The 27,466-nt window shown below is 53.2% G+C and overlaps 1 protein-coding gene across 1 annotated transcript in view; it reads left to right on the plus strand.

The window, feature by feature from the left end:
- The window catches only part of LOC124973929 (phosphatidylinositol 3,4,5-trisphosphate-dependent Rac exchanger 1 protein-like), a 45,457-nt gene extending 18,820 nt beyond the window's left edge, over nt 1–26,637 (plus strand). Inside the window, 21 exon segments of the mRNA XM_047537561.1 lie at nt 750–886; nt 7,285–7,340; nt 7,342–7,426; nt 7,652–7,813; nt 8,467–8,677; nt 9,264–9,537; nt 11,097–11,294; nt 13,039–13,347; nt 14,322–14,389; nt 15,148–15,276; nt 16,696–16,764; nt 17,608–17,740; nt 17,742–17,830; nt 19,271–19,366; nt 21,030–21,173; nt 21,267–21,381; nt 22,514–22,580; nt 23,432–23,604; nt 24,802–24,901; nt 25,072–25,294; nt 25,956–26,637. Coding sequence (XP_047393517.1) covers nt 750–886; nt 7,285–7,340; nt 7,342–7,426; nt 7,652–7,813; nt 8,467–8,677; nt 9,264–9,537; nt 11,097–11,294; nt 13,039–13,347; nt 14,322–14,389; nt 15,148–15,276; nt 16,696–16,764; nt 17,608–17,740; nt 17,742–17,830; nt 19,271–19,366; nt 21,030–21,173; nt 21,267–21,381; nt 22,514–22,580; nt 23,432–23,604; nt 24,802–24,901; nt 25,072–25,143 — 2,687 coding nt within the window. The 3' untranslated portion in view covers nt 25,144–25,294; nt 25,956–26,637.
- The last annotated feature ends 829 nt before the right edge of the window (nt 26,638–27,466 follow it).

Raw genomic sequence — 27,466 nt, forward strand, 5'->3', positions numbered from 1 at the left:
GGTCCAAGCCTTTGGGGGACAGTCCAGGTCCTGGCCTGGCAGTCAAGTATAGCAAAGCACTGGTGTTTCCTGAGCCCTTGCCAAGAGCCACTTGCTGGTGAACCTTTTCCCTTTTCAACTCCCTGGATCCCTCAGGAACCCCATGAGTGGTTGTGTTGATGTCCTGTCTTGGAGATGAGGACCTGGAGCCCAGTATGTTGAGTAGTGCTGGATGAAGGACAGTGGAGAGCAGGGTGTGACCCAGCCCATAAGCCGGGTGCCCTTGTCACCTTGCCTGCCAAGGCAGAGATTGCATGTCACATCAACCCCGAGGCCCTAGGGGCAGGCCTGGTGCTCAGGAACCATGGGAGGGACGATGTGCACCTGGTGACTGGCAGCACTGGCTCGAGTTATGGCTTCTGACCCTGAGACCTAGGGGGTTGCTGTTCCTCCATGAGGCCTTGCTTCCTCTGCCACACAGGGCTGACCCTGGTCCAGGACCACAAGGTCATGCAGGACCTTGAAGGAGACAAAGCTCTAGTGACTTGAGCCTGGGTCCAGAGCGGGATGCCCCTGCCATGTGACCTTGGCTAGCTGCCCCCTCTCTGAGCCACTTCTTCTGCTGAATGGGGTGCCAGCTCCCTTGCTGCCCATGAGGGATCCATCAGCTCCAGGGAGGGAGGTACCCTGGGTGTCTAGGGAGTTGGGGTGGTTGCAGTTCACCTGGCAGCCTGCCTTGCCCACCACACCCTGTTTACTCCTGTCCTCAGGCTCCAAGTCTGAGGCTGCAGGACTGAGTGCTGGCCAGTGCATCCTGAAGGTCAACTGCAGCAGCATTGCCAGTGAGGGTGACCTGGGCATCCTGAAGCACTTCCAGGCATTCCAGAGTTGCGGCCAAGAGGCGCTGGTAAGTGGCCAGTGGCTGGGTGAGGGGAGCCCTGCTGGGGGCAGTGGGGTGGTGGCTGCCCCTAGAGGCATGGGCAACCCTGGGGGCCCTGTCCACTGGGCAGGGGAGGAGCCTGATCCCCCCATGACCTGGTATCCAGCACCCGGGTGGCAGAAGAGGACCTCCCTCCTCACCCCTGGCATGGTGGCAGAGTGGTGGTGACGGCCCGTGTGTCCTTGGTGGGGCTGGATCTGGGGCTGTGGGAGGGCAGCTTCTCCATCAACCATCCCCTGGATCTTGAGGTGTTCCTGAGGCAATTACTGTGCTCCAGGCTGTCACTTGGCCCTGGGGACACTGGAAGCCTGACATTTTCCAAAGGTTCCCCTCTCGGTGCTGATGCCAGGGGCAGTCACAGTCCACGCTGGAGGCTCTGGGAGACTCAGGTGGCATCTGGGGGATGCTTCAAGGTGGCGTCCCTGGCAGGCCTGAGCACAGCTGGTCCCCAGGCAGCTGGTTCCTGTCCTCCCTTCCTGGACATCCTCTGACAGTGGCTTTCCTCAGGGCCTCATCCACTAGATCCTCCACACCCATAGGGATGCCCAGGAGGTGTGAGCCAGCCAGGAGACCCCCAGTGAGGACTCCTGTTGCAAGGAGGCCCCAGAGGAAGATCAGCCTGCCTTAGGTAGCAGGGAGGTGGGGGTGACAGGGAGGGACTGGGGTGTGTCCTCCATGCCTGGCCTCTGGGTCTCCACAGCTGCAGTTCTGTACCCATTCCCTGGGGCTCCCAGACCCACAGATCCCAAGGCTCAGGGTGACACCATTGTATGCTCTGGATGGGAGTCTCCAGGCTCAGCCCAGGTGGCTGAGGGCTGTGTGCTTTCTGGGCTTGGGTATCTGTGTCCTCACCTGCCTGGGCTCCTGGAAGCTCCTGTGTCGGGGTACCGCGGACCCCACCCTAGTCTGGCACTGAGCCGGGGTGGCCCAGTTTGCAACATCGAGGACCTCAGTCTGGGGCCCCTGGTGTGCAACAAACAGCTAACACTGCTGACTCATGCTCGCTGCGTGCCTTCTTGTTGCCCTTATTGTATTACATTGTTATCATGCTCTCCCCACATGCTCAGTAACTCTGATTGGCTGCTGTATATGAGGTGATTCTTGTAACTGCCTAGAGACTGATCTCAGGCTGATTCTGATTGGCTTATGCTTGCTATATAACCCAGACACTTCCTCGAATAAAGAGCATTTTGTTTGTTGGGCATTGTTCGTCGTTCATTGTTCGTCGTTCATTGGTCTTTGTCTTTTGGGCTTTTTTGTTCATGTGAAAAGGAAGTGTACACGTTATCATTGCCTCCGCTGGCGGAGGGCAGTGATAAGTGGTGCCAAAACCCGGGAAACTGAAAACTTTATAAAGAAAACAAGGTAAGATATTTTAAAATTTTTTAACAAGTTAAACCGGTTATAAAAAGGTCAAAAAATAAACAGGTGAAAGGCAGCCTTGAAAGGCAGCCTTGACGTTCGCGGTACGCAACTATCCAGAAGCAAAAGTAAACAGGTGAAAGGCAGCCTTGACGTTCGCGGTACACGACTATCCGGACTAAGCGAAAGGTGGTCCATATTAAAGTGAAAGTAGCACGCGAAAGGCGGCTACCTGGACTAAGCGAAAGGCGGTCCACATTAAAGGTATTAAAGTGAAAGTAGCACGCGAAAGGCAGCTACCTGGACTAAGCGAAAGGCGGTCCACATTAAAGGTATTAAAGTGAAGGTAGCCCGCGAAAGGCGGCTACACCCTGGAAAGGTGGTTCAAGGACTAGATAAGCACATGGAACGCAGCTTACATTGTACAAGATGGGGTCTGAAAAATCAAAAGTTCGTATGCAACAACCCTTACAGGCCAATGGTACACCTTTAAAAATTAAAACTGCTAGAACATTTTTAGATACAATAGAGAAGGTAGCTCCTTGGTTTTTAGATGAAGGATTATTAAATATTCCACAGTGGGAACATCTTGGAGAGGATCTTCATAGGGCAGATCGACAAGATCCACTGCCTGATGGAACTATGGCTATATGGTCTTTAGTGAGAGGGTGTCTAGACACAAATAAGGACAAATTTCTTGAGCCCCTTACAGAGGGAAGTCAAGTTTTGGAGGAAATAAAAGCATTAGAAAGGGCGTCAATATGATCAGAGACAGACAAGGAAAATGAAACTGGATGTGAGGATAGTTCAGATGAAGAGGAGGATTTACTGTGTAGACTAAAGAAGAGATGGGGCAAACACACACCACACATGGTGACCCTGCACTCTCAGCTCTTAGAACCAGCCCAACCATCAGTGGCATGTCCTATTAAGGAGTATAATATAGTAGCCCCAGTCCCCACAAATATTGGGAGATAGTTGTTTCACAATTTTCTGCGTCCAAACCTGAATTGATTACTAACCAGGAACGGCCATATCATTTTTCCAGGACTTTTGTTCTTTTTTAATTATGTTTTTTTGAGCTCATGATTTTTTTTTTGATTCAACTAGAGTTTTTGAACATCTGTTACATTGCAATGGAGATTCACCTATAAAATTTCAAGGCCTTTGATTTTGTGTTATATGTATGTTGTGCTGTCTGATGTCATGTTTTGTCTGTATCAAAACTGAGCGCTCCTAAAATTAAAATTTAAAAATGGATCCAGATACTTTTAATTCACGTGATTTAAAGGTTCAATTCAAATTGGGTAAACTAAGAAAAGTAAAATGTCTTTGAAAATAACTTGCAAGTCTCTAGGTGGTCAAGCTAATAAAATATTGATGTTAATAAAATGTCTAATATAAATTGTTTCTAGGACTTTTCTTCAACAGGAAAGAGACAACAAATACTGTTCAGGATACTTGTCTGATATCTTGGTTTTTGCAGAATAAGTGAATTAGAGTTAACATGTATGGTATTACTCAAATGTTTTTGTAGAGACATCTGATTAATTTACAAAGTTAAAATGCTAATTGTTAAATAACATCGAGTACTTTTAACTCTTTAAATTACATGGGGTAACATACTTAAACATTATTGGTGTTTTCATAGGTTGGTAAATAAAAAGGCTTACAATTACTTTGTATCCTCACTACTATAAAAACAAGGTTACTAAGAGTTATGTCCTAACAAGTGCAATTCTATATACAAAGGGTCCCAAAAGTTTCAACTGTGTTTCAATTAGAGTACTATAAACAACAAAAGATTTAGTCTTATTAAAATAGAGTAATTTATCTGAATTCAGAAATTTCATAAGAGTTGTTTCAGAATGTGAACAAAAAGGGGTCAATAAATAGGAAAGAGAAAATAAAAGGTTCTGGGTATGGAAATATATTTAATAAAAGGGAAAAAGAAATGTTTCTGGCTAAGAAAGTGCTTGTGTGATGCTAAGAAAGTCTATGTAAGTAAAGGGCAAGTTTCAACAAGTTTGCATGTAACTAAGATGGTTATATGTATGTGAAATATTTAAAGCTATTTAAGGTTTTTCCTAAGGTGAATTACTAATGTTCTAATATAAACCAAAGTTTAATCTACATGGTAAAATGACATGGTAAAATAACAAGGATTTCTTAGAAACACTAATTTACTCTTAACTTTGTGTCTGTTAAGTTTTATTCTTTAGAACAATTAGTCTTAAAAAATAGGGGTTTATACAATTATGGTTAAGAAACTGTTAGAGTATTGTACTACGTTATAGAGTCTAAATTTTTCTTTACTGGAGCCAAGGCTCGGTTTGTGTCTTTCCACAGGATCAACAAACTCCGGTCTGGATTCCCGACAACAATAAGGATACAACTGGACAGCCAGACTCGGAACTTATGGGCTATAGTTAGAGCTTGGCCATATCCTCTGCCTTTAACTAATACCTCCTCTTTATATACTAACTTACAACCTTTCTTTGCTCTCTTAGGAGAACCAGAAATATTATGTTTCCACCTACGCCAGTTTGTGTTTTCTCCCCTTTTATGTTTCAGCTAACAAACAAAAAAGATGTTTCTCTCAATCTCTCTCAATGTTGGAATGCTTCTAGGTTCTCACAGGCAGTCTTAATGTGTGTTCCTACCTTCCTACCAGTCCCAGTCTTTGTTACAGGTACAGAGTACTATTATCAAGAAACAGGAGAGATTTTGGCATCATAACGGCCGTGATCGCCACGGTAGCAGTCACTGCACCAGCAGCATTGACGCAACCATACAGACCATACAGACAGCAACAACAATCACTTGGCCGAAAATACAGCTGCAGCCTTATAGACTAAAGAGACCCTAAACCAACATCTAACAGCAGGCATACTCCTTGTAGATCAGAGAGTGGACCTATTACAAGAACAAGTGGACATATTACAAGAACTTTTGGGACTGGGATGTGTTTACTCTTTAAGAACTGTCTGTGTTACTTCCATTGTATATGATAATTCCAGCACCATAGCTGGGTTATCTAGAAAATTGCCAGCCTACTTGATCGTCTCAATTTGATAATCTTACCTCACAGCTTAGGGCTGAAATTGTCAAAGTTAATTCTACTAGGGTACAAATTTCTTCTATGTCTGAGCCGGCTAAGTGGTTTTCTTCTGCTTTCAATTTTGTACAACAGTGGGCAAGCCTTGATACTTTGGGGTTTTTACTCCTCCTTGGTAGTTGTACAACTATGAGCCACCCAACAAAAAGACCGGATTATTTTTCATCAGGCCATGACCGCCCTAGAGGCTGGCAGTTCCCCTCAAGTTTGGCTTTCTATGCTGGACCGGTAGTCAATGACGGGTAATGAAGGAGGTGGCCATGTACCAACCTAAGACAGAAGCTGTAGCATGCTCTACAGTCTTTGATGACGGGTAAGGACATGAGCTGACCCCTCAACCTAAGACAGGCATGGTCTCAAGCCTTTTCTTTTAATAAAGGAAAGGGGGAGCTGTCGGGGTACCGCGGACCCCACCCTAGTCTGGCACTGAGTCGGGGTGGCCCAGTTTGCAACATCGAGGACCTCAGTCTGGGGCCCCTGGTTTGCAACAAACAGCTAACACTGCTGACTCATGCTCGCTGCGTGCCTTCTTGTTGCCCTTATTGTATTACATTGTTATCATGCTCTCCCCACATGCTCAGTAACTCTGATTGGCTGCTGTATATGAGGTGATTCTTGTAACTGCCTAGAGACTGATCTCAGGCTGATTCTGATTGGCTTATGCTTGCTATATGACCCAGACACTTCCTCGAATAAAGAGCATTTTGTTTGTTGGGCATTGTTCGTCGTTCATTGTTCGTCGTTCATTGGTCTTTGTCTTTTGGTCTTTTTTGTTCGTGTGAAAAGGAAGCATACGCGTTATCATTGCCTCCGCCGGCGGAGGGCAGTGATACTCCTGCATTTCTTTTGCTGTGTTGTGGTTCCACTGCCATGAGGCCCCGTGTCATGGCTTGAGGTCCCTTTGGTCCCCTGGGGACCTGTGGGTGGTCAGATACTCCTGGTGCAGGTCTTCCACTCCTCTGGGGGCTGCTCGCACTGCACTGTGCTCACACAGTCCAGGGGAGGCTTCAGTGCCACTGCAGCCACCTCAGCCTGAGCCCAGGCTGTCCACCTGTCCACTCTGCCTCCCCACCGGATGCTTAAAGGAGCCTCACTTTAGGACCTGTCCTTCCATATTTTCAGATTCTCGGCCCCACCCAGAGTCCTCTAAACCTTCCTTTCTCCTACCCTCACACTTCAATCCCAGCAACACCCTCATCCATCCACTTCCTCCTGCCCTCAGCATCTGAACACTTCCCTGTATTGCCATGACTTTTCACCAGGATGGTTGCAGTAGCCTGCTCACACCTCCTCCTAGGGCACCCCCAAAACAGGACAGCAGACCTCTGGATGACACCTTCCTGCTCAGGGCAGAGATCAAATTCCCTGTCTTGGCCAGCTGCAGTCTGGCTCTCCAACCTCCCCTCCCAGCACTCTCGTGCTTTCCCTCTGCTCCATCTGCTCCAGCTGAATATATCCCTGCCCCAGGGCCTTTGCACTTGCTGTTCTCACTGCCTGGAAAATTCCACAGTTCCACTTCACTTACGTACCTGTCCTCATTCAGATCTCTTTTCAGAGACCTCTGTAAGTCCATTTGTAGGTCCAGCAGAATCCCAGATCCACCAGAGTTCTGCCCACCTGTGGGAATGAACTTCAGGGATAGGGGGCAGGCGGGGCCCCTTCTGAGTCACACAGACTGAGAATATCCCATAGGGGTCAATTCTAGAGGAGACTCCTCCAGGACAGTGGCACACAGTGGCAGGCAGCAGAGGCAGACAGTGCTCGGGATGTCCACACTCCCACTGGCTGTGCGGGTGGCAGGGCCTGGCTGGCCATGGCATGGTGCTCTCCTCAGCATTGCCTGCCCTTGGCTTGCAGACAGGGCCCCTAGCTGATCCTGTGAGAGGATGGCCCAGTGGTCAGCCTGACAGTGGACAACATGGACCTGGAACCTGGGGTGATGTGAGTATGTGAGCAACATGGGCATCTGGTACCACATGCTGGAGAGGATCATAGAGCCCTGAGGCTGCTTTGGCCTCACCGCCAAGGTGCCTGGAGGAGGGGCAGTTCTCCCATGTTGGGCACCACTCACTGTGTGTCCTTACTTGGATCTCATCCTTGTCCCTGCCCTTGGTGACTGTGGGGCTGAGTAGGGTGACTGTCCCTTCAGTCTAGTCTGTGGCATGGGCAGCAGGCCCGACCTGGCAATGTGGGCAGAGCACCAGGCCTCTCATGGCCCAGTGAGCGCTTAGTCACTACTGCTGTCTCTGCAGATCCTAGAGGCCTTAGCTGCAGATGACAGTGCCTTCTTGCAGAACTGCGGGTGGCTCTTGGCCATGAGCACTGCCATTATGATCATGTCCCACTATGACTTCTGCAACATCTTCAACACCAAGCTGGAGAGCATTGACCAGAGGATCACCTGCTACCAGCAGGTATCTGCTCCCTTTGGTGTCCCGCCACAGCTTCTAGGTGTGGGATCTCACCTGGGGTGCTGTTGTTATAGGTATCACAGTCCAGTCTGACTTTGTTGAAACAAATGGGAAATTTTATAGGTTTCTGTCACTGAAAAGTGCAGAGGTGAACCTCAGTCATGACTATATCCAGGCTCTTAATCAGACATTACACTAATGCAAGAGTACGGCTGCTCTCCCTCCCTCAGCTTTGTTCCCCATGTTGGCTTCTCTCTTGGGCAATGAGATAGTGGTTTGCAGGATCCCTTCAGAAATTGACTCAAAGGGAGCTCTTGCTGACTTGGCCCTGTCCCATTGCCTGGCTTATCTGGTCTCTGCTGGGTGGAAAGGCAGCCCTGCCTGAACCTGGGGCACTGGGGTCAGAGAGATCATTCGCTCAAGATAGCTCAGGTGCAGCCCATGTGCAGCTCAGGGGCAGCAGCTGACCTCAAGTAATGGGTGCAGCTAAGTAGGGAGGTCTTCACTCCTGGCCTTCCCAGGGCCTTCCTGTGACCCAGGAGGGACATCAAGCTCCTGACCATCTGATTTGGGATGTCTGGCCACAACCAGGATGGAGTGTGTCTGAGAGGTGTTCCAGACCCCGCCCCAGCTCATAGCCCATGGTCTGTTCTCAGTTTGCAGTTCAGTTGAAGAGCCGTGTCAGCCCCGCCTTCAAGCAGGCTGCCGTGGAGCCCCACGTGCTGTGCAGCCTGAACTTCTGGCCCACCAACTGCCATGTCAACCTCATGGAGGTGTTCAACCCCAAGATGACCTCCTCCGTGGGCAAGTCCTTCAACATCCAATTCGGGCGCAAGCCCTCCCTCATTGGCCTTGACCCCAAGCAAGGTACTTGTCTGTGTCTGTTAGAGATGGTGCTTCCACCCTCCCAGAAAAGTGTCTAAGGGCCAACAGTCCAGGGACATAATGTGTCTGCATAGGTGTCAGGGTCCAGGCCCTACTCTCTTTCTGGACCCCATCTCTAGATGGGGCCTCTGACTTTCAGGGTGCCTCATGGTAGAGTGTGGCTGCTGGGGTACCAGCCACCGTGTCTGCATTTCCAGGCAGGAAAAGTCACTGGTTAAAGGTGTATCAGTATCAAACTGAAACTCTCTTCTTGGGGTAACTTAGTGGATTGAGTTCCGAAAGGGGAGGTCGGGCACTGTGGCACATGCCTACGACTCCAGCTGATGGGGAAACAGACAGAATGACCACCAAGTTTGAAGACAGCCTTGGCTACTTAGTGAGACTCTGTCCCAACATTAGAAAATAAAAGACTGAGGCAGAACTAGTGGTGGAGCACTTGCCTGGCATGCATGAGGTTCTCAATTCCATCCCTGGTACCCCAAAAAACCCAAGTCCTGTTCAGGAAGTTCTCTTTCCTGGGTCCTGGGAGGCCCTAGCCCTGCCTCACAGGACTGCTCTCCACCTGCAGGCCACCTGAACCCCATGTCCTACACCTAGCACTGCATTACCACCATGGCTGCCCCATCCTGGAAGAGCTTGCCTGTGGTGGATGGGGAGCCTCAAAGGCAGACTCACAGTGACAGCTCTGGGCCAGCCAGTGGGTCCGTCTGCCAGGAGGACCAGGGCCTGAGCTCCCTGCTCAAGCAGGAGGACCATGAGGTGCAAGATGCCTACCTGCAGCTCTTCACCAAGCTGGACATGGCCTTCAAGGAGATGAAGCACTTTGTCACCCAGATTAACAGGTGAGCCTGGCCCAACCTGCATGCCTTTGTATGGGTGCCTTGGAGGGGAGTTGTCCCATCACACTGGCTGCCAGCAGTGGCCCTGGCCTGCACACTCAGGTGCCCGGGCTCCCACCCTACCGTGACACCCAAACCATCTGCAGACTTGGCCAGGTGCCCCTAGGAGTAGGTCACCCTCCAATTAGCAGTGAAGGCTGCAACATCCTCAGGGGGGCTGAGGTTGCCTGGCAAAAGGCTCAGGAATTAAACATTGCAAGAAGGTGGGCCACTGGACCTGAGGCCACCTTGCTGTGATACTACAGGACACACATGTTTGTGGCCAGGCCAGAGGTGGGCCATCATGCAGCACAGTGACTCTTGTGGGAGGAGACAGGGCAATTAGCCATTAGGACCCCGGAGATGAAGCCACCAGAAGCAGCCTCTGGATGGGGCTAGGGACCTGCCTCTGACACACCTCCTGGAGGAGATAATTTGTGACAATCTGGGACACTTAAACAAGGATGGGGTCCCAGGGCTGCTAAGGAGCTGATTCTGTTCTGTATGGTAAGGGCATCTACTTTGAGCCTCTTGGCTTTTTAGGTGAGTCGTTCTATGTGGTAAGACCACCTTGGGCAGCATTTCTGGCCTCCACCTGCCAGGGGTCCAGCAAGTGTGTTCCCTGTGGTGACAAACAGGCTGTCTCAACAGTGTCCCCTTGATGCACATTTCTCTGGGGAAGAAGCATTGCTGAACAGGCCTGCATGTCGGAGACACTGCAGGGGATGTGTAGGGCCTTGCTGTCTGGGTGGGAAGCTGCAGAGCCTGTATGCTCTGTGTGCCTTCTCTCTGCTTTGTGGGTTGGTTTCCCCATGTAGGAGGCTGGGCTGCAGGCTCTGAAGCCCAAGGCATGGGCTTTACTCCTGGCCCACTACCTGTTGGCTGTGTGACATTGGGCAACCTCTCTGACCCTCGGTCTCCTCATCTGTAGAGTGGAGTCAGTTGTGACACTGACATCATGAGAGGTGGGGTGGTGTCTAGCCCAGGCTTGTGGATCCTGTGAGGCACTGGACGCTGTTCTGTTCTGTGTTCTATTCCTCTCATCTCCCGCAACCCTGGAGGCACATGTGAATTATCACATTTTACAGGTTGAGTCTCAGAGGCTGAGCAATTTGCTTTAGGCATCTTAGTCAGGAAGTGATGGCCTTAGGGCTAAAACTGCCTTTTGAATGACACTTCCTTGTGATCTAGTTATGCCATGTGTTTACCTGCCAGCTGACCTGGGAGCTTTCATCCATGGTGGCAGAGTGCAGGGGTGGTCCTGAGGCTCCACAGCCTGCTGACTGAAAGCCTTGCTCTCTGGGTCTTGTCCAGCAGTTCCGACCTGTGCACAGAAGCCAGAGCCTGAGCTTCACCAGGAGCCACAGACCTTTGTGTCTTGGCCCCGGCGGGTGCCTAGCTGGGCATATCAGAGTTGCAGTGGGCCTTTCAGGGGAGGGACACAGCTCCCCCTGTGCAGGATTGAAGGTCAAAGACCAGTGAAGCCATGGCTTGGGTCTTCACTTTGAGTCCTTGCCCTGCAGGCTGCTGTCCACCATCATGGAGCCCACTCCCAATGGGGCCTGTTACCCACACCTAGCTAAGGAGGCATCTTCCTCCCTGATGGTCAGTGTGGACAGTGAGATGGACAGGACTGACCACAGGGGCATCAAGAAAGTGTGCTTCAAGCTGTCTGAGGAAAACCTGGAAGACTCAGGCCATAACACCATGAGCTACCATGGGTGTGGCCACCTTTGCCTGGGGCTGGATGGGACAGTCAGTAGGACAGTTGAGCATCTGACCCCTGGGGAAGCCAAGGCACACCCCAGAGGGCCCCCAGCTTCCTGTCCAGGCTGGCGCTTCTAGCTTAGCCTGGCAGATGCTACCTGTGCAGCTGTATGTGCTGATGGAGTGTCAGAGAAGGGGTCTGATAACTGCATGATATACTTTCAGACTCCCATAAGACTGTGGTTTTTGACAGGTACAGGGACACATGCCTGTGATCCCAGAGCTGGGGAGGCTGAGGCAGGGGAATCCTGAGTTCAAGACCAGCCTAGTCAGCTTAGTGAGACCCTGTCTCAAAATCAGTAGACAGATAGGTGGATAAATAAAAAGATGAACAGAAAGGACTGGGGTGTAGCTCAGTTGTTGAGCAGTCCTGGGTTCCATGGTTTTTGCAGCAAACACTATTTATTTTTACTTGATCCAAGGAATAAGGTGGTTTTCTTTTTCTCCTGAGGGGCCATGAGCTGTATTGCTGTTGGTAAGAGTAATTGTAACAAGATCAGTCGGACCTTGGTTAGTGGGTTAAGTGGACTAGAGCTGGGTCCCATCCTCACCCCACACTGGGTGTGGATACCTCCTCATCTCAGCCCAGCCAGAGCTGAGCCACCTCCACCTGCTGCTAGGGGGTGTCTTAGGAAGCTCAGGCCGTGGGTGCACCTGGGGCCACAGGGGAAATGTGGCCAGTGAATATACTTGCTGTCCTCAGGGCCCTGCCCTGTCCTGGTGCCCAGATTCCTGGAGTCTGTAGATGGGGCATCCTGGCTGCCTCTGCACCCAGGTCCTGGGAGCTTCGAGGGCCACGGTTTTTCTGGGTCTCTGGGTTTTCCTTCTTACATCTCTGAGTCCTTGGGTTTTTCCTTTAATTGACAACCAGTGGTGGGAAGCAATTGTGGGATGGTGACTTTTGATTCTGGAGCTCCTTGGTTAGGTGGGTGGGAAGGTCATGTCCAGGGCAGCATTGTCCTCTGAGAAGAATCAGGCACTCAGGGAGCACTGGAGACCCTGGGCAGTGGTGACAGATGAATGTGGGACCCTGGGCAGTGGTGACAGGCATGTATGGGACCCTGGGCAGTGGTGACAGGTATGTGGTACCCTGGGCAGTGGTGACAGGTGAGTGTGAGACCCTGGACAGTGGTGACAGATGAGTGTAGGACCTGGGAAGTGGTGACAGGCAAGTGTGGGACCTGGATATGGTGACAGGTGAATGTTGGACCCTGGGCAGTGGTGAGAGGTGAGTGTGGGACCCTTGGCAGTGGTGACAGGTGAGTGTGGGACCCTGGACAGTGGTGACAGATGAGTTTAGGACCTGGGCAGTGCTGACAGGCAAGTGTGGGACCTGGGTATGGTGACAGGTGAGTGTGGGACCCTGGGCAGTGGTGATAGGTGAGTGTGGGACCCTGGGCAGTGGTGACAGGTGAGTGTGGGACCCTGGGCAGTGGTGACAGGTGAGTGTGGGACCTGGGCATGGTGACAGTTGAGTGTGGGACCTGGGTAGTGGTGACAGGTGCATGGAAGTAGCTCATTTCTCCTCTTTCTGCATTTCCATGCCAGACACAAAGTGCCTCCCCACCCTCAGATAGGAAGGACCCCTGGGTGGTCATACCCATGGGCCAGGTTTTCAACCACACCCTGAAAGGGGCTCTGTGTCTGGGACCAGGGGTGGAAGCAGAGGGTGACTTTGCCATCTCTCACCCCATGCAGCAAGTACAACAGCAACCGGGACTTGGTCCTGTCCTACACCAGAGTGAGAAGCAACAACTCCTACCTGGGCAGTGACAAGATGGGGTCTGATGAATGGCCACCCAGCACAGGGAGGGCCTCGGTCCATTGGCTTAGTGGGTATCTGAGCCTACTTCCATGTTTGCATTGTGTTCCTTTGAGTCACACTGAAGTCTCCTTTTGTCTGCTCATTCATCAGGTACTTAATCAAGCACCTGGCATGCTCTGGGTGCTGGGACACTTAGTGAGTGAAACCAAGATCCCAGAAACAGAGCAGATAGAGACCCTCAGGTGATCATGCATGATGGTGCATGGTCTTGCAGGGTATGGGCATGGCAGGTGCTGTGAGGTCCCTCAGACTCTGGAAATGGAGGGGACCCGCAGAAATGATGCACATGCCAACCAGAGGTCCAGGCAGCACAGACAGGTTCTAAGACCAAGTCCCCTCGGCCCTGAACCCTCATGCCCCCAAGTGTGCCCACCAAGGGTACCTGGAGGCCATGGGCTTATGTATGGAGGCAGGCCGATGGATGGGCAGACAGACAAATGATACAAAGTAGGGCACACTGTGCTTGCAGCATTAACTAAAAGCCTAATCTTTTTTTTGATTTTAATCTCATTCACTCAGGCTTAAAAATGTGCTTTGTGAGTAAATAGGTCAGGCATCCTCATGGTCCATGATTAAAATGCCCAGGGTGGGCCAGGCGGCAAGTCCCTCCCACTGTCACTGCTGGGTCCCACCAGAGGAAATCTGCATAAAATTTAACTTTATCATACATCACTTTAGCAGAATAAAAGGAAGATCAGGAAGACAGAATATGTCACTGGACTTGAATGTCTTGTGACAGATCAGGCCACTGAAGTCCATCCCCAGGGAGGTTCAGTGGCAACTGACTTTACTGGAACAGGGGCCAGTGACCCACTGGATTTGTGATCCAGGTCTTTGTTCTCAGTGGCCTCATTTGTGGAGTGGGAATATTGACACCTCAGAACCAATGTAGTAGGCCATAAATTAATGACAATCATAATGAAGAATTTAAAGGAGACAGCAACACCATCATTGCACTGCAGTTTGGTACCATTACCTGCCTGGGGCCTCCTCAGAAGAGGGCTCTGTGAGCTGACAGCTAAGACTGTACCAGCACCAAGCTGAGACTTTCTTCTTGCAATGATTGAGATGAGAACTGGAATTTCTATGTCCTCCCACCTTTCCTCCCACTCACTCATCCTCCTGCCCACCTTCAGTCCACCCTTCTGTCCCCCAGCTGCCAGTTCATCCATGCAGCTCTGCAGTCAGTAAATAGTTTCCCAGAGCCAGCTCATGCCAGGCCTGGTGCTGAGTGCTGGTGATCCTGAGAAGAATGGACACTGCTGGCCTCACGGGCTCCCAGTGGTGTGTAGGAGATGGGAATGCAGACAGCAGCTACTTCCAGGCAGGAGTCAGTTCCTGCTCAGCTGGTCCTCTGCTATGTCAGGACCCCTGTCCAGGGGTGAATCTCAGGAAGAAAAGCAGGGAGGGTCCCAAACCACACATACCTCAGAAATGGAGGAAGAGGCCAAGAGAACAGTGACCTGTGTCTGTCTGGCCTTTGACCCTGTTAAGGTCATGTTCAATTCCCATTTCTCCCACTACCCTGTGTGACTTTAGGGAAGTCACTGTGCCTGGGCTTCCTCCTCTGTATAGGGAAGGGTTAGAATAAGGAAACAACTCAGTTGGTTGTGGTTTGAGGACCTAGTACTTGAGAAGTCTTCTGTGGCTACAATGTCCAGATATGGGAGCAAAGACTGCGAAAATTGATTTGTGCTGTCTGCACTGGGTTGGTTGTAGGTGTGGATCATGGCCTCTGACCAGCAGGAAGGGTGCTAAGATTGATTAGTGATGTCTACAATGGGAATGACACATTGAAATCATAGCACACTTACCATATACTTATCCTCTGAGGCCTGGATTATATCCTAGAGTCCTGCTAACTCCCTGGATCTAGGGTTATGAGCTTTGGAATCTGGTGATGGGGCATGGGATTTTGTGCCACTGTTCTCCAAAGCAACCTCTGTCCCTTCCCTGGTTCTCATGTTACTTTTCTGCCCTAGAGTTCAAACAGAAAGAAGAGTGTATGGCCTGTGGATGGATCTTGATCCAGATCAGCATCCAGGAGGATCCCTGGAACCTCCCGAGTTCCATCATGACCCTGGTGGTTAACAGCCAGAGATATGTGGAAGGTCAGCAGGCAGGGAGTGTCATGGTGGGGGTTGTGGCCTTTGCCTTGGGCTCGAATGCAGCAGGGTCCTGCCAGAGTCCATCTCCATGCCCCTTCCTGTGCATGCTGAGGGATGGGCAAGAAGAGTAGGTACGCTTTCTCAGCTGAGTGAGCTGCTATGGCAGGTCTGGGCTGTGTGCCCTTTGCCAGGGGGCTGCTGATACCAGTGGCTGGTCATGCTGAGACTTTCTCATGAATCAAGGCTGCATAGGCTGAGCTGTTCTTCACAGCTTCCAAATGCGGCTTGGTTCAGTCCTTTTGTTTATACTTGAGGTCCCAGCTGGCAGCATCAGAACAGGGAGTTGATGCTGCAGCATCAGAACAGGGAGCACTGGTGCCCAGTCAGGTTTCCCCGGGAAGCTGGATTTCTCCTGGCTGCTCAAGGTGGCAGAGGCTGGCTGTCCTGTGCTCATGTGGGGCAGGAGATGAGTGGCGACTCCCCTTTTGGGTGGAGAGGGGTGCTGTCCAGTTCCCCCATCCTGGTGTCTGTGTTACACCTCTGATGTCACTGCCTTGGTCCTCACTGGCATTTGAGTCTAGGTCTCCTGGGTTGGAAGTACCCAGGCCAGGGGACATTGGAGCAGGAGAGCTGGAGGTAACCCCCAGGGAGTAGCTGCCTCTGAGCTGGAATCTCTGTGGACCCTGAACTGTCCTGTTTACAAAACTGTGATTGATAAAGGTTATGGGATTAGTAACCAGAGGGCGAGGGCTTGAACGCCAAGCCACGCACCTTTGGCCATCTGACCTTGGCACACCCTTGACTTCTCCAGCCTCCATGTCTGCCCATGTGCATCCCCAGGACTCCTTCCAGCACTGTGAATTCATGAGGATAAACCATTCTGTATCCATTAGCACTTAGTGCCCTGCCTGATGGGGGCATGCCCTCAGTAAGGTGTCTGCTCTGTTGCCACACATGACCGGGCCTCCCTCTGGCCTAGGAAAGACAGTACCTCAAGCAACATGGAGGCCATTCAGACTTTCCTTTGAAGGCTTTTCTGGCCCCAGGGCACCTTTGAAAGAGAGGCGCCTGGCTGGCGGCCTGAGGAGTGAGGTCCTTCTCCCCAGGGCAGCTGTGCAGTCCAGGACAAGAAAGCTTGAGCACGTGTGTGCACTTGTGTACACTAAAGGTCTGCTGGTGTGAGTGGGTATATCACATATGTGTGTGCATGTGTGTACATGTCTGTAGGGGCTCTGGCTCCAGAGACAGAAGTGCTGGTTGTAGTCCCTGCTGGATGGGGACCTGCACCAGCCTTCAGTAAAAACCACCAGAGTGCACCCTTAGAACTGTTCTCCTGTGAGGGTCAGGCACATGGGCTGGGCCAGCTCGGCTGTCCCCTGCCAACCCTACTTAGTGCCCTCCCTCTTGTCCCCCTCCTTCCAGATGGGAAGAACCAGCTGCTCCTGGCCTTGCTTAAAATGCACAGGTGTGTGCATGTGCCCAGGTGTACCAGCAAGGCCCTCCTGGCTGTGGTCATCCATGAGCACAGTCCTGGAGGCCTCTTCTGTGGCCAAGGTGACTTGTCCTTGGTCCATTAGAACCTGAACTGGGAAAAGCAATATTTTGACCTCCTGCCCCTCCAGGAATGACTTGAACCTCATGTCCAAGGGACAAGTCTCAGGACCCTGGAGCTGGGAGCCCTGTCTTGGGCCACTTGCTACCTGGGCGACTACTGACAAGGACACAGGATGGAGGATGAAGGGTGGGGAGGGTCTTTATCAGTAGGACTCCAGCCATAGCAGATAGTGGAGCCAGGGCTGTAGGTGGGGTGGGGGAACCTGGGAGATGACTGGTATCCCTACCTTCTTCCCAGAAATTTTCAGTCAAGGGAGGGTCCAGGTCAAAAGAGACCCCTGCACTCAGTGGCCAGAAGTTGTGAGTAATTTCTTCCAGCAGATGATTCCCTAATAACTAGGTGCCTCAAGTGGGTGGGGGGGTGGAGCCTACGAGGGTGGGGCAGGGCTGGCAAGAACAGGGTGGCAAGGGGAGGGCACAGTTCTTCAAGGGTGGCACTAGGTGGCAGAGCAGCACCACAGGCATAGAGACCACCAGGCCAAGAACTGCTGCACCCCAGAGAGTGTGAGGGGTCCGGGGGCACTGCAGGGAACCCACAGGCCCACCCCTTGGGCAGATGCTTGGGTCTAGGATTGGGGCCACTTGGCTTGGTCACGGAGGGGAGTTTCGTGGACCTGGCTTTTGGCCTCAAGTGAACTTTGGCCAGTTTGCCCCGTGGGGTCTGCAGGGGGACTGGCCGACTTGTTGCCAGCATCGCCCAGCGGCCTGTCCCCACTGCAGATGCTGAGGTGCAGCTGCACAGGTATGCAAAATTCTGCCAGGCCCTGGTGGCCACCATGTGCACCTTCTCTGAGCAGCTGCTGGAGGCCCTCAGCTACGGCTACAACAGCAATGGCGAGTATGAGGAGAGCAGTCGACGTCAGCCACAAGTGGTTGGAGTTGGTGGTGGCCACTGGGGTCCTGATGCACTCCCAGTCCCTGCTTGCAATGGCCATGGTGGTGAGTGGGCCAGGTGGGTGGGAGGCCCCTCTGCCAGTGTCCCTCCCAGCTGGTGCCCATGGCCTAGTCTGTTCAAACAACAGTTATTAACTGAGCACCTACTGTTACTGCTGTTAGAGAACTGGGGTCTACCAGTGATCAAAGCAGCCCCTGTACTTGGGGATCTTATCTCCTGGTGGGAGAGAAACAGACCAAAGCCATACACCAGTGGTGCTCAAGCTAGGCAGGGGACACTGGCCACATCTGGAGACATTTTTAGTTTTGGCAACTGAGGGATCCGGGAGTAGTGTTACTGACACCTTGTGTGCAGAGGTCAGGGACATTGCTTAGTGTCCTACCACAGTCCCCAGGACAAATACCTGTCCTGAAGGTTGGCTTTGTGCTGGCCAGGCCCCGCCACTGGCTGGTAGGTGGGAATTGTGGCCTTGGAATGCCCTCTTTTGGCCAAATCCACACACAGGTGCTCTGCTGACTAGTGGTCTGCTCTCCCTAGACCCAAAAGGCAGTGGGAACACCAGTCCTCAGTGTATTCACAGAGCCAGAGACTGCCCCATCCACTCGGTCTCTGATGTCAGGAGGTGCCAGGTGCTGATTCATGGGGTCTGCAGCTCACATTCCAGTTGGGGAAATTTAGAAGAAAGGATGGAGGAGGGAGGGGAGACAGCAGGAAATGTGGAAGTTTCTGCGTAGAGTTGCTTGGGAACACAGGGTCAGAGCTGGTCATGTTGAAGTGGTGACATTTGAGCTAGTCAGGTGAATTCAGAGGAACAGTGCAGGGCAGAGGGAGCGGCATGTGCTCAGGTCCCCAGCGGAGACAGTGTGCCCTGGGAGCAGTGAGGCCATTGGGAGGAGAGTTCACAAGTCCTGTCTGTAGGCCTGGGGCTTTATTCTGGGGCAGAGGAGGCTTACAGCCTTGGGGGAAGATGAGAAATGGGATTTGGGCTCCATTTAAAAAGGAAAGAGCCCAGGGAGAGGTGGGTTATATGGGGGAGGAGGAAGGGGAGGTGTGAGGACCTTCTGGGACATGGACAATGCCCCTTTAGGGGGTGGCTGGGAATTTGGTGGGTATGTGGAGCATGGTTCACCTGTCATGGCTTGGCCCTGTTTGTGTATGGGTGAGGGGAAAGAGAAATCAGTTGTTGTGGTCTCCTGGAGGAGCACAGGAGGTGGGTGGGAATGGTTAAGTCAGTAACCATTGTCCAGGTAGGAAGGAGGTGGCTTTACCAGGTCACTCAACAAATCAGAGCAGAGGTGAGTTCTGACCCATGGGGCGCACAGGGCAAACTGTGGGGTGAGCCATGATTTTGCCCGCAGACCACACCTGGACCTGGTGCTCAGGAGGCCCCAGTGTAGCCCCATGCCTAGATTCAGATCCCAGCACCACGAGTTGAAAGCCTGGGGTAGGTGGCATCTGAGATCCCTTCACCGTGTCTTCTTGCAGAAGGAGAATGGGCCATGCTGGAGGACATCTGGGTGACCCTGTCAGAGCTGGACAGTGTCACCTTCTCCTTTAAGCAACTGGACGAGAACTGTGTGGCCAGTGAGTGATTACTACCACCCACACTGTGGGAGTTGGGACGCTGAGGCCAAAGTGGTCACTTAGGACCTTGGTCTCCCCCTGTGTGCAGGTCAGCTGCCCAAGGTGAACCTGAACCGAGCACGTCAAGCCTCATGACCCAATTGGAAAAAGAGGGGTTCTCTCCCATCAACCCAGCTGTCTTCATCAGGTCTTAAAAGAGGTCCACAGCACTTCTCCTTAAAATTCAACCCTGGAGTTGTCCTTCTTTGGAGCAAAGAATTCAGATTAAGGATTATGGCATAATTGACTGACATTCCTTAGTCCTTTCTGTCTCCCTTTGTCCTGCCTCCCCATTCATCTGACCACCCACTACCCACCACCCACCAAGCACACATCTGTAACAGTGAGCACTCAGTACTCGGGGACACAGTGGAGGGAGCACAGACACAGTCCTGCCCTCCCTGTGAGTCTCACCTGGAGTCAGCTGGGGGCATCCCAGATGCAGATCCCAGTTGCTAACTGCTGTGGTGTGGGGCCTGGGCACAAGGTCCCTGTGTCCTGTGGTCTCTGGGTAGCTGTCCAGGTGACCTCCAGCCGAGGATGAGAACACTGTGCTTGCTTCCAGAGCTCTGCTGCTGTGTGTGAGTCCTAGGAACTTGTCAGAAAGGCTGATTCTCAGAACCCATCCCAGACCTCCTACCTCAGAAACTCGAGTTGAACTGGGGTGTCCATGTCACAAGCCATCCCCACGACTGCAGTGCTCACAAGGCTGAGGGCCACACTCTAGATCAGCATTTCCCTTTCTTTCATTTTACTCCATGAAAAGCCCCTGAGACCCCTTTTCCTCGCTGCCATACCCCCTTGAAATTGCAGCACTGCCGCAGCCTGTTTGTCTGTGTGCTGTGTGTCTGACTCTGTGAGGTCTGCCCTCCCTCAAGGACCAACTTGTACCTCCTTGGGGCCATGTGGCCCTGCCACAAATGCAGACTGCTGCATGGGGGTCAGCTTCTGGGAGCCAGTTTGAGCTGACTGACAGTGGCTGCCTGTCTGGGGCTGGACTGGGCTTAGGAGAACCCCGATCAGCTAGCGATGACTGTAGGGTGCAGCAGGGCCTCTGATTGCCATATTTTGCCCTCCCTGCCTTAAGCTCTTCCTCATGGGGTGAATAAGATGCAGGTGTTGTTTTAGGGCAGCTTTTGCTAGGTGGGGCCCTGAGCTACCACCCAAGGGGTGACCAGAGCGCTGTGGTGGGGCTCTGATGACACACTGCTGGCTCCCCTGCTGGGTAGTCAGTGTCAGGGCCAAGAACAGCACCTGTTGAAGTCATCCAAGAGGGAGGTCACAGGCTGCTCTGCAGAGTGTGGGGCTGTCTGAGGCTACCTGTGTGGGACAGGAAGTCTGAGGCTGCCCCTCTAGTCTGGAGGGAACATGTGGTCACAGGATGCTACTCTGACATCAGTGGACATGGAAGTCCCAGGGTGCCATCCTGAGGCTGGGGAGAGGGGTTCTGAGGCTATCTCTCTGGAGTAGAGTTGGAGGGCAGGGAGGTCTGAGGCTATCCCTCTGGAGTGGGGAGAACAGGGAGGTGCTAGGGTGCCACTCTGGCACCTGGAGAAGGGAGCCCTAAAGCTGCTGTGGCAGAGGGGTTGGGGGTCTGAGGCCCTTGCCTCCTTGTCCCCTGCAGACACCAATGTCTTCTACCACATAGAGGGCAGTCAGCAGGCACTGAAGGTGGTCTTCTACCTCAATGGCTACCACTTCTCCAAGCTGCCCTCCCGCCAGGAGAACAGGGCCAGCCTCCAACCACACACTGTGCTTTTCACTAAAGGTTAGCTGCAGGCTGGGGGGATACTACAGGGGCCAAGCCAAGGCAACCAGGCCCTTGGGACCTAGCACTGCCCTCCCTCCTCTTCCTCTACAGCTCTGGAGAATGTGGAAGGGCTTCCTCCTCCAGGCAGACAGGTAGCAGAGGATTTGCAGCAGGAGATCAATGCCCAGTCACTGGAGAATGTCCAGCAGTATTACCACAAGCTCAGGTGTGTACTTGGGCCTACGTCAGGGGCAGGATTCAGAAAGCCACCACAACAGATGGCAGGCAGATGCTAAGCATGAGGAGTGGGTCAGACACTCATTCTGGAGCACCTTGTCTGCATGAGTTTGGATGGCAGTGTGCTCAGTAGGTCAAGCTGACCCATTTTACAGATGGGGAAGCTGAGGCCCAGAAGCATACACAGCATGACCAAGGTCACATGGCCAACAGTCTGGCTTCAAAGCAGGTCCTCTGTGCTAAGCCAAGCTGCCGGTCCACTGTGCATGGGGACAGGAGCTGAGATTGTGGCCCTGGGCATCTTGGGCCTTGAGAAAGGGATGTAGTGCCCTGGGCCTCGTCCCATTGACAACCCATGCAGGGAGAAGTGAAAGGAACAGATTTTGCCAGGAGGAAGCATAGGTCCAGAGGAGTAGTTCCCACTTCCCCAGCAGCTTGCCCACAGACCCTCCTGAGTCCTGCCTCAGTGACAAAAGGTGGTTGAGAGGGACTTTATCCTCTCCGAGCCTGGTTTTGCATTTGGAAATGGGAGACTGATGCTTCTGTCCATTTGCTAGACCAGAACATCTTGGCACCCTTTTGCATAGACTAGGCCATAAGTCTCTTTCTGTGCTGTTTGTGGAGTGTTTTAAATACAGGCTCTAGTTATTCACTTGTTCACTCAGAATGGGTTCATTGGGACCTTATGTGGGACACACACTGTCCCCATGCTGTGGGAGTCTATCCTCTTCTGGGACAGGAGCCGCCAAGACCAGCCCACCCTTGCTGTGAATAAAGACTTATCAGCATGAGGGCAGCTTGCTGCTATCCACCTGTCTGTGGCCTGTACTGCATTCCACAGCCCAGCTGAGCAGTGTCCCTGAGACTGCCTGGTTCCCAGAGCTGGGACTTTACAGTCAGACAATCCCTGTGGTGGAGTGGGACAGACTTGGAGCCAGTGAGCACGGAGCAGTGTTCAGCATCAGGTGGGGACAGGGCTCCAAGGAGGAGAGGAGAAGCAGGCTGGGTGGAGAGCTGAACAGGGATGTCAGGCTGCCTCTGATTCTACCTGGAGCATGGAGGCCAGGCTGCCCAGCTGGGAGATGGGGTGGAGCCCCCTTAAGCCCATCTTTCTCCCTCAGGACTTTTTACCTGGAGCCTTTGAACCTGCCCATGGATGCCAGCACCACAGCCATGAAGATCGACCAGGTGTGTCCCAGTCCATAACTTGGCCAGGCGGGCTCCCAGGGTCATGACTCCACTGGCAGGTTTTCCTCCAGACACCCCGCTGGCCACGCCCTGCAGACCAGGGAGTCCCAGAGGTGGTTCATGCTCACTGAGGCCTCTTTCTCTCCCATGCACCGTGGTCATCGCAGGTTTCTCTGGGGCTGGGGCCCCTGCAGGCAGCCGCGGACCCATGTCAGGCATGGCCGGGCCCTGCTCTGGTTTCTTCCTTCACATTTTTACTAGCCCTTAGAAATTGAAAGATCTCATAGAAACCGAGGCTTCCAGCTTTTTTGAGAAGTGGAGAGATGTGAGATCTGCTTTGGGGCTTCTTCCCACTCTCTGTGCTTGGCCTGTGCTGGTCGTGGCTGTCCCTTGGGCCCTGCTGACCTTGGTTCCTGCTGCTCAGTGTACCGTGGCCTTCCAGGATCAAGGCAGGCCTCACCCTGGGCTGGCATGCTGGTCTTGGGGCTTTGGCTGCTCTGAGAGAGGTTGTAGGCATGTGTTTTGGGACTCTAATGTGGCTGGCAGGATCTCACAGGGCACAGGAAGGAGGAGCCACCACCTTTACCTCCACAAGTTGTTGAGGAAGCAGGGGCAGGAGAGGGCTTCTCCTCATAAGGGTTTGGAGGGCATGACCTGTTTGTGCTTAGTCAGGGACACACTGGGCAGGTGAAGAGAGCAATCCAGAAGGCGAGAACTGAAATACACGGTGAACATCGAGCGCCAACTGCAGTGTAGTGGGGAGCCACAGATTGCTCTTGAGCAGGAGTCATGAAAGAGAACTTACCCTCGGCTGCACCCAAACATCCCATGTTTCTGTCCCATGCCTGTAGCTGATCTGCCCCATCAATGCCCTAGATGAGCTCTGCCACCTCGTGAAGTCCTTCGTGCACTCCAAGCCTGGCACCAGCAGGAGCATGGGCACTGACCTCCTCCCTGTCTCCTCTGAGCTCTGCTACCACCTGGGGGCCTGCCAGATGGCCATGTGCAGCACCGGCATGCAGAGGTGGGCCACGCCAGCACCTGGGACAGGAGGTGGGAAGGCTGCGCCCATGTCCTGGACCTCCTGGCTTGTGGACCTGGACAGGGCATCCCCTCTCTGGACCCCAGGTCATCTGTGAAATGGGGTCATCTGTGGCAGTTGGCGGGTGGGAGGGCTGTGGACTTCCTGGTTCCTGGGCTGGAAGGTGTGAGGGAGACTGATCTCAGAGCCTCCATCCCTGCTGCAAGTGGGATGGCTCACCTGCAGGGCAGAACTGCCTCTGGCCTCCCTGGACACTCCTCCTCTGTCCTCTGCCTGGCTGCTGGCCCCAGGGAAAGAGAGCTCCTTTCCTGGGAGCCCTTCCTGGACATGAGTAGTTATGCTTGCCTCTCATGCCACTTATTCATGGGGATCCAACAGGCTCTGCCACCCTAGTGCAGGCCTCCTGTGAGGGCGGGGCTTCTGTTTTCTGTCATGCCCAGTGGACTGGTGCCTGGCACTGATGGGTCTGGTGGACAGGCATTCAGTCATGTCTCCTCAAGTGGTGGGCAGGCTCCTGCCTGCCAGGCACTGTGGTGTCTGTGCCCCCAGCCTTGTGTCCCCTGCTGTGGGCTGGTGCAGAAGGGTCTATTCGAGAGGTTGTCAGCCATGGGCATTTTTGCTCCCCAGGGGATGTTGGCTGTGTCTGGAGACATTTGTGGTCATCACAGCCAGGGGCTGTGGCATCTAGTTGGTGGGGGCTGGTGCTCAGCATCCCACAGTGCATGGGACAGTCTCTTTCTGGTCCCCTGTCAGTGCTACTCCAGTCCTGACTCTAGTCAGGGAGACTGGGGTGCCCAGAGGTTGACTCATCTGTCAGGGCCACAGGGAGAAGGGTGCAGGGTGGCTTGGAGTCCCAGGCCTGGCACAGAGCCATGTTCTAATAGCCCGAGCCATGGGGCTGTGCCAGGGCCACTGAGCAGGGGCCAGGCCTCAGGAGTCACCCCATTCAACTGACAGAGAGCAGGGCCCTGCCTGGCTGTGCTGCTGCCCTGGGTGCAGACCCCTGCAGGAACAGGCCTAGGGGTGGAGGCTGCTGGGAGGGGCTGATAGGGAGGAGCAGATAGGTGGGGAAGGTCAGCACGGAGAGGATGCAGGGGGGGTGTCCTGCACAGTTGTAGAGGGAGGGGTGAGACCTGGTGGTGGTGGCCGCTGTCCCATGTCCTCTCCACCCCCGCACAGGAGCATCCTGAGTGTGTCCCTGGAGCAGGTAGCTGTCCTGGCACAGAGCCATGGGCTGCTGCCCAAGTGCATGATGCAGGCCACAGACATGCAAAAGCAGGTGAGGCCAGGCTGGGCTGAGGGCAGCTGCATGCACCCTGTGTGGGGTGAGGCCATGTGGGACTGGGCGCCCTCAGTCCAGCTTCTGGAGCACCGCACCCCTCAGCCAGGTGTTCCTGCATGTCCTGAGCTCCTCCAGGGGCCCCAGGCCTGACAGCTCTTTCCTTCCAGGGCCCCAGAGTGGAGATTCTGGCCAAAAACATCTGAGTCAAGGATCAGATGCCCCAGGGTGAACCATGGTGAGTGGACCCTGCCCCTCCTCCTCCAGGGGACCATCGACACTGGCAGACTCCTGGTGCTGCCCCAGGCCCCACTCTGCTTTTGAGGACTCTGCTTTGGAAGCACCAAGCCTGGTCCAATCTGTACCCTCACAAGGGCACCTGCAGGCCCTGAGGTGAGCCAAAGGGTGTCTCCCTGTGGTGTTCAGCCACTCTGCAACCCTGGGATCTGGGCTCATTTCAACCAGTCTCCACTTTCCACACATGCCCTGTTCCTCATCAAAATCTGCCTGTAAGCTTTAAGTAATGTTTTATTTTGAAGTAGTTCAAGCACGCAAAAGTAGTGTGGCATTCCTGTACACCCTTTGGGTATGCAAAAGTAGTGTGGCATTCCTGCACACCCTTCGGCTTCCCAATTAGCCACATCTCCTGTGGCCCCAGCACTGGGTCAGACCAGGCTGCCCTTGCAGAACCCCTTTCAAACCTCGTTTGTACCTTGAGAGTCTCCACACATGCTCTCTCAGCCTCTTTTTCTAATTTTTTTTGTGGTTTCCCTGCCCCAGACCCTGGGCCCATCTCTTAACCCGTGGGGGCCCATTTGACCCAAATAGGAGTCCTGTGAGCAAGGTCCTGCTATTATCCCCAGTTGGCAGATGGGAGTGCTCAGGCCCAGAGAAGTTAAGTACCTTGTTCAAGTTCACACAGCTAGGAGATGGTAGAGCTGGGTTCTGAACCACCTGGAGGCTCTGCTTTCCCCTGGATGGTGGCCTATGAGTGGCACTCCTGCCTCCACAGTCATGACCCCTCGTATCCTTCTGGTCACCTGTCCTGCTGCAGACCCAGCAGTGAGATTCCATCCCTGGGTTGTAGCGGGGGCGTGGAGGCATCTTCATCCCCAGGACCTCTGCAGCAACTCTCTACAGACCACGCAGTGACCATGTGGTTTCCAGTGCCCAGACAAGGGCAGGAGGGCTGGAGACAGCACTTTGCTCTGGAGAAATCTCTTCCCCTGGCCACCTCTGGTCCCTAAAGCAGACCTCATGTGGTTTAGGACTCAGACACACATGGGGAGTCCACAGTGGGCGGAGCCAGGTGGGGACTTCCCAGGCTGCCTTACTTTTTGCACATGCCCAGCTCTCAGGCTGCTGAGGCAGGCAGGGCTGGACAGGCAGATGCACAGTGCAGATCCGGACCCACCCACTCCGCGTGAGCTGGCTCTCTGGAAGCCTTGTCATGGTGTCCTGGTGTTGGCGTCTGGCTGCTTCAGCACTGGCGGAGACATATTGCCTGGACACATGCTGCTGTGGGCTGCAGTCGCCAGACTGCCGCCCTACCCCTGGGAAAGGCTGCTCTCAGGAAAGGCAGCTTTCTTCCAGTAAGTCTGCTGCCTCTGGGTAACACCGCCTACTGCCACACTCAGGTAAGTCCGCCTGGGTAATGCAGCTGACCTAGGGGAAGGCCCCCTCCCGCCGCCCCTGGGTCAGGCCGCCCTGCGGGAAGGCCTCCACCCTCCATGGGGTCTCAGGTTGGTATGTCGTGGGGTGGCAGAAGCGTGATCTGAGACCAACCCCAGGGCCTGGGCCTGGAGGTCTGGGGTCCGGGACAGGGAGGCCTCCAGGAATGCTTCTATCTTCTAAAAAGGATTTGAAAATTTTTATTAGAATAAAGTCATCTGAATTAGGAAGATTTATTGTATGTGCACGTGCTGCTGAGAACCAAGCCAGGGTTTGGACAACAGACAGGAGGCCAGGGACTCCACATGCTTGACCCATCCTGTGGCAGTGACCACCATTGGTGATGCACCATCTGTTGGTAAGGTCGCTGCCCTCAGGTCAGGCCACTCTCCAGTCAGGGCAAGGCCAGGCAGGGCAAGGCAGTGCAAGGCTGGGCAAGGAATAGCGAGGCAGAGCAGAGTGGGTTGGGGGGTTGGGTGTGGCATGGGGGGGTGGAGTGACATGGGGCATTACCAGAAGGCTGCTCAGGGTGGGTCAAATGTGTGCACATTCCTGTGTCAGAACACTAACTTAGCATGTGAGAAACCCTGGCTTGGTTCTCAGCAGCACGGCACACACACACACACACAGCCACAATAAATCTTCCTAATTCAGATGACTTTATTCTAATAAAACTTTTCAAATCCTTTTTAGAAGATAGAAGCAGAATGGTGATATGTTTAATGTCAGCTATTATATGGCATGATATTTAAAACCACTCTATGAAATTTCCTCAGGACTCAAATCATTATAGTATTTAGGAGACAAGACAGCAGTTGTTTTTGTAATTCTGATATATTTATAAAAACAATCTTTTGAAAATCATTTTCTTTTCTAATTTTCAAACTTAGTGTA

The sequence above is a fragment of the Sciurus carolinensis genome, unplaced genomic scaffold (genome assembly GCF_902686445.1).
Source record: "Sciurus carolinensis unplaced genomic scaffold, mSciCar1.2, whole genome shotgun sequence".
NCBI classification, from domain to species: domain Eukaryota; kingdom Metazoa; phylum Chordata; class Mammalia; order Rodentia; family Sciuridae; genus Sciurus; species Sciurus carolinensis.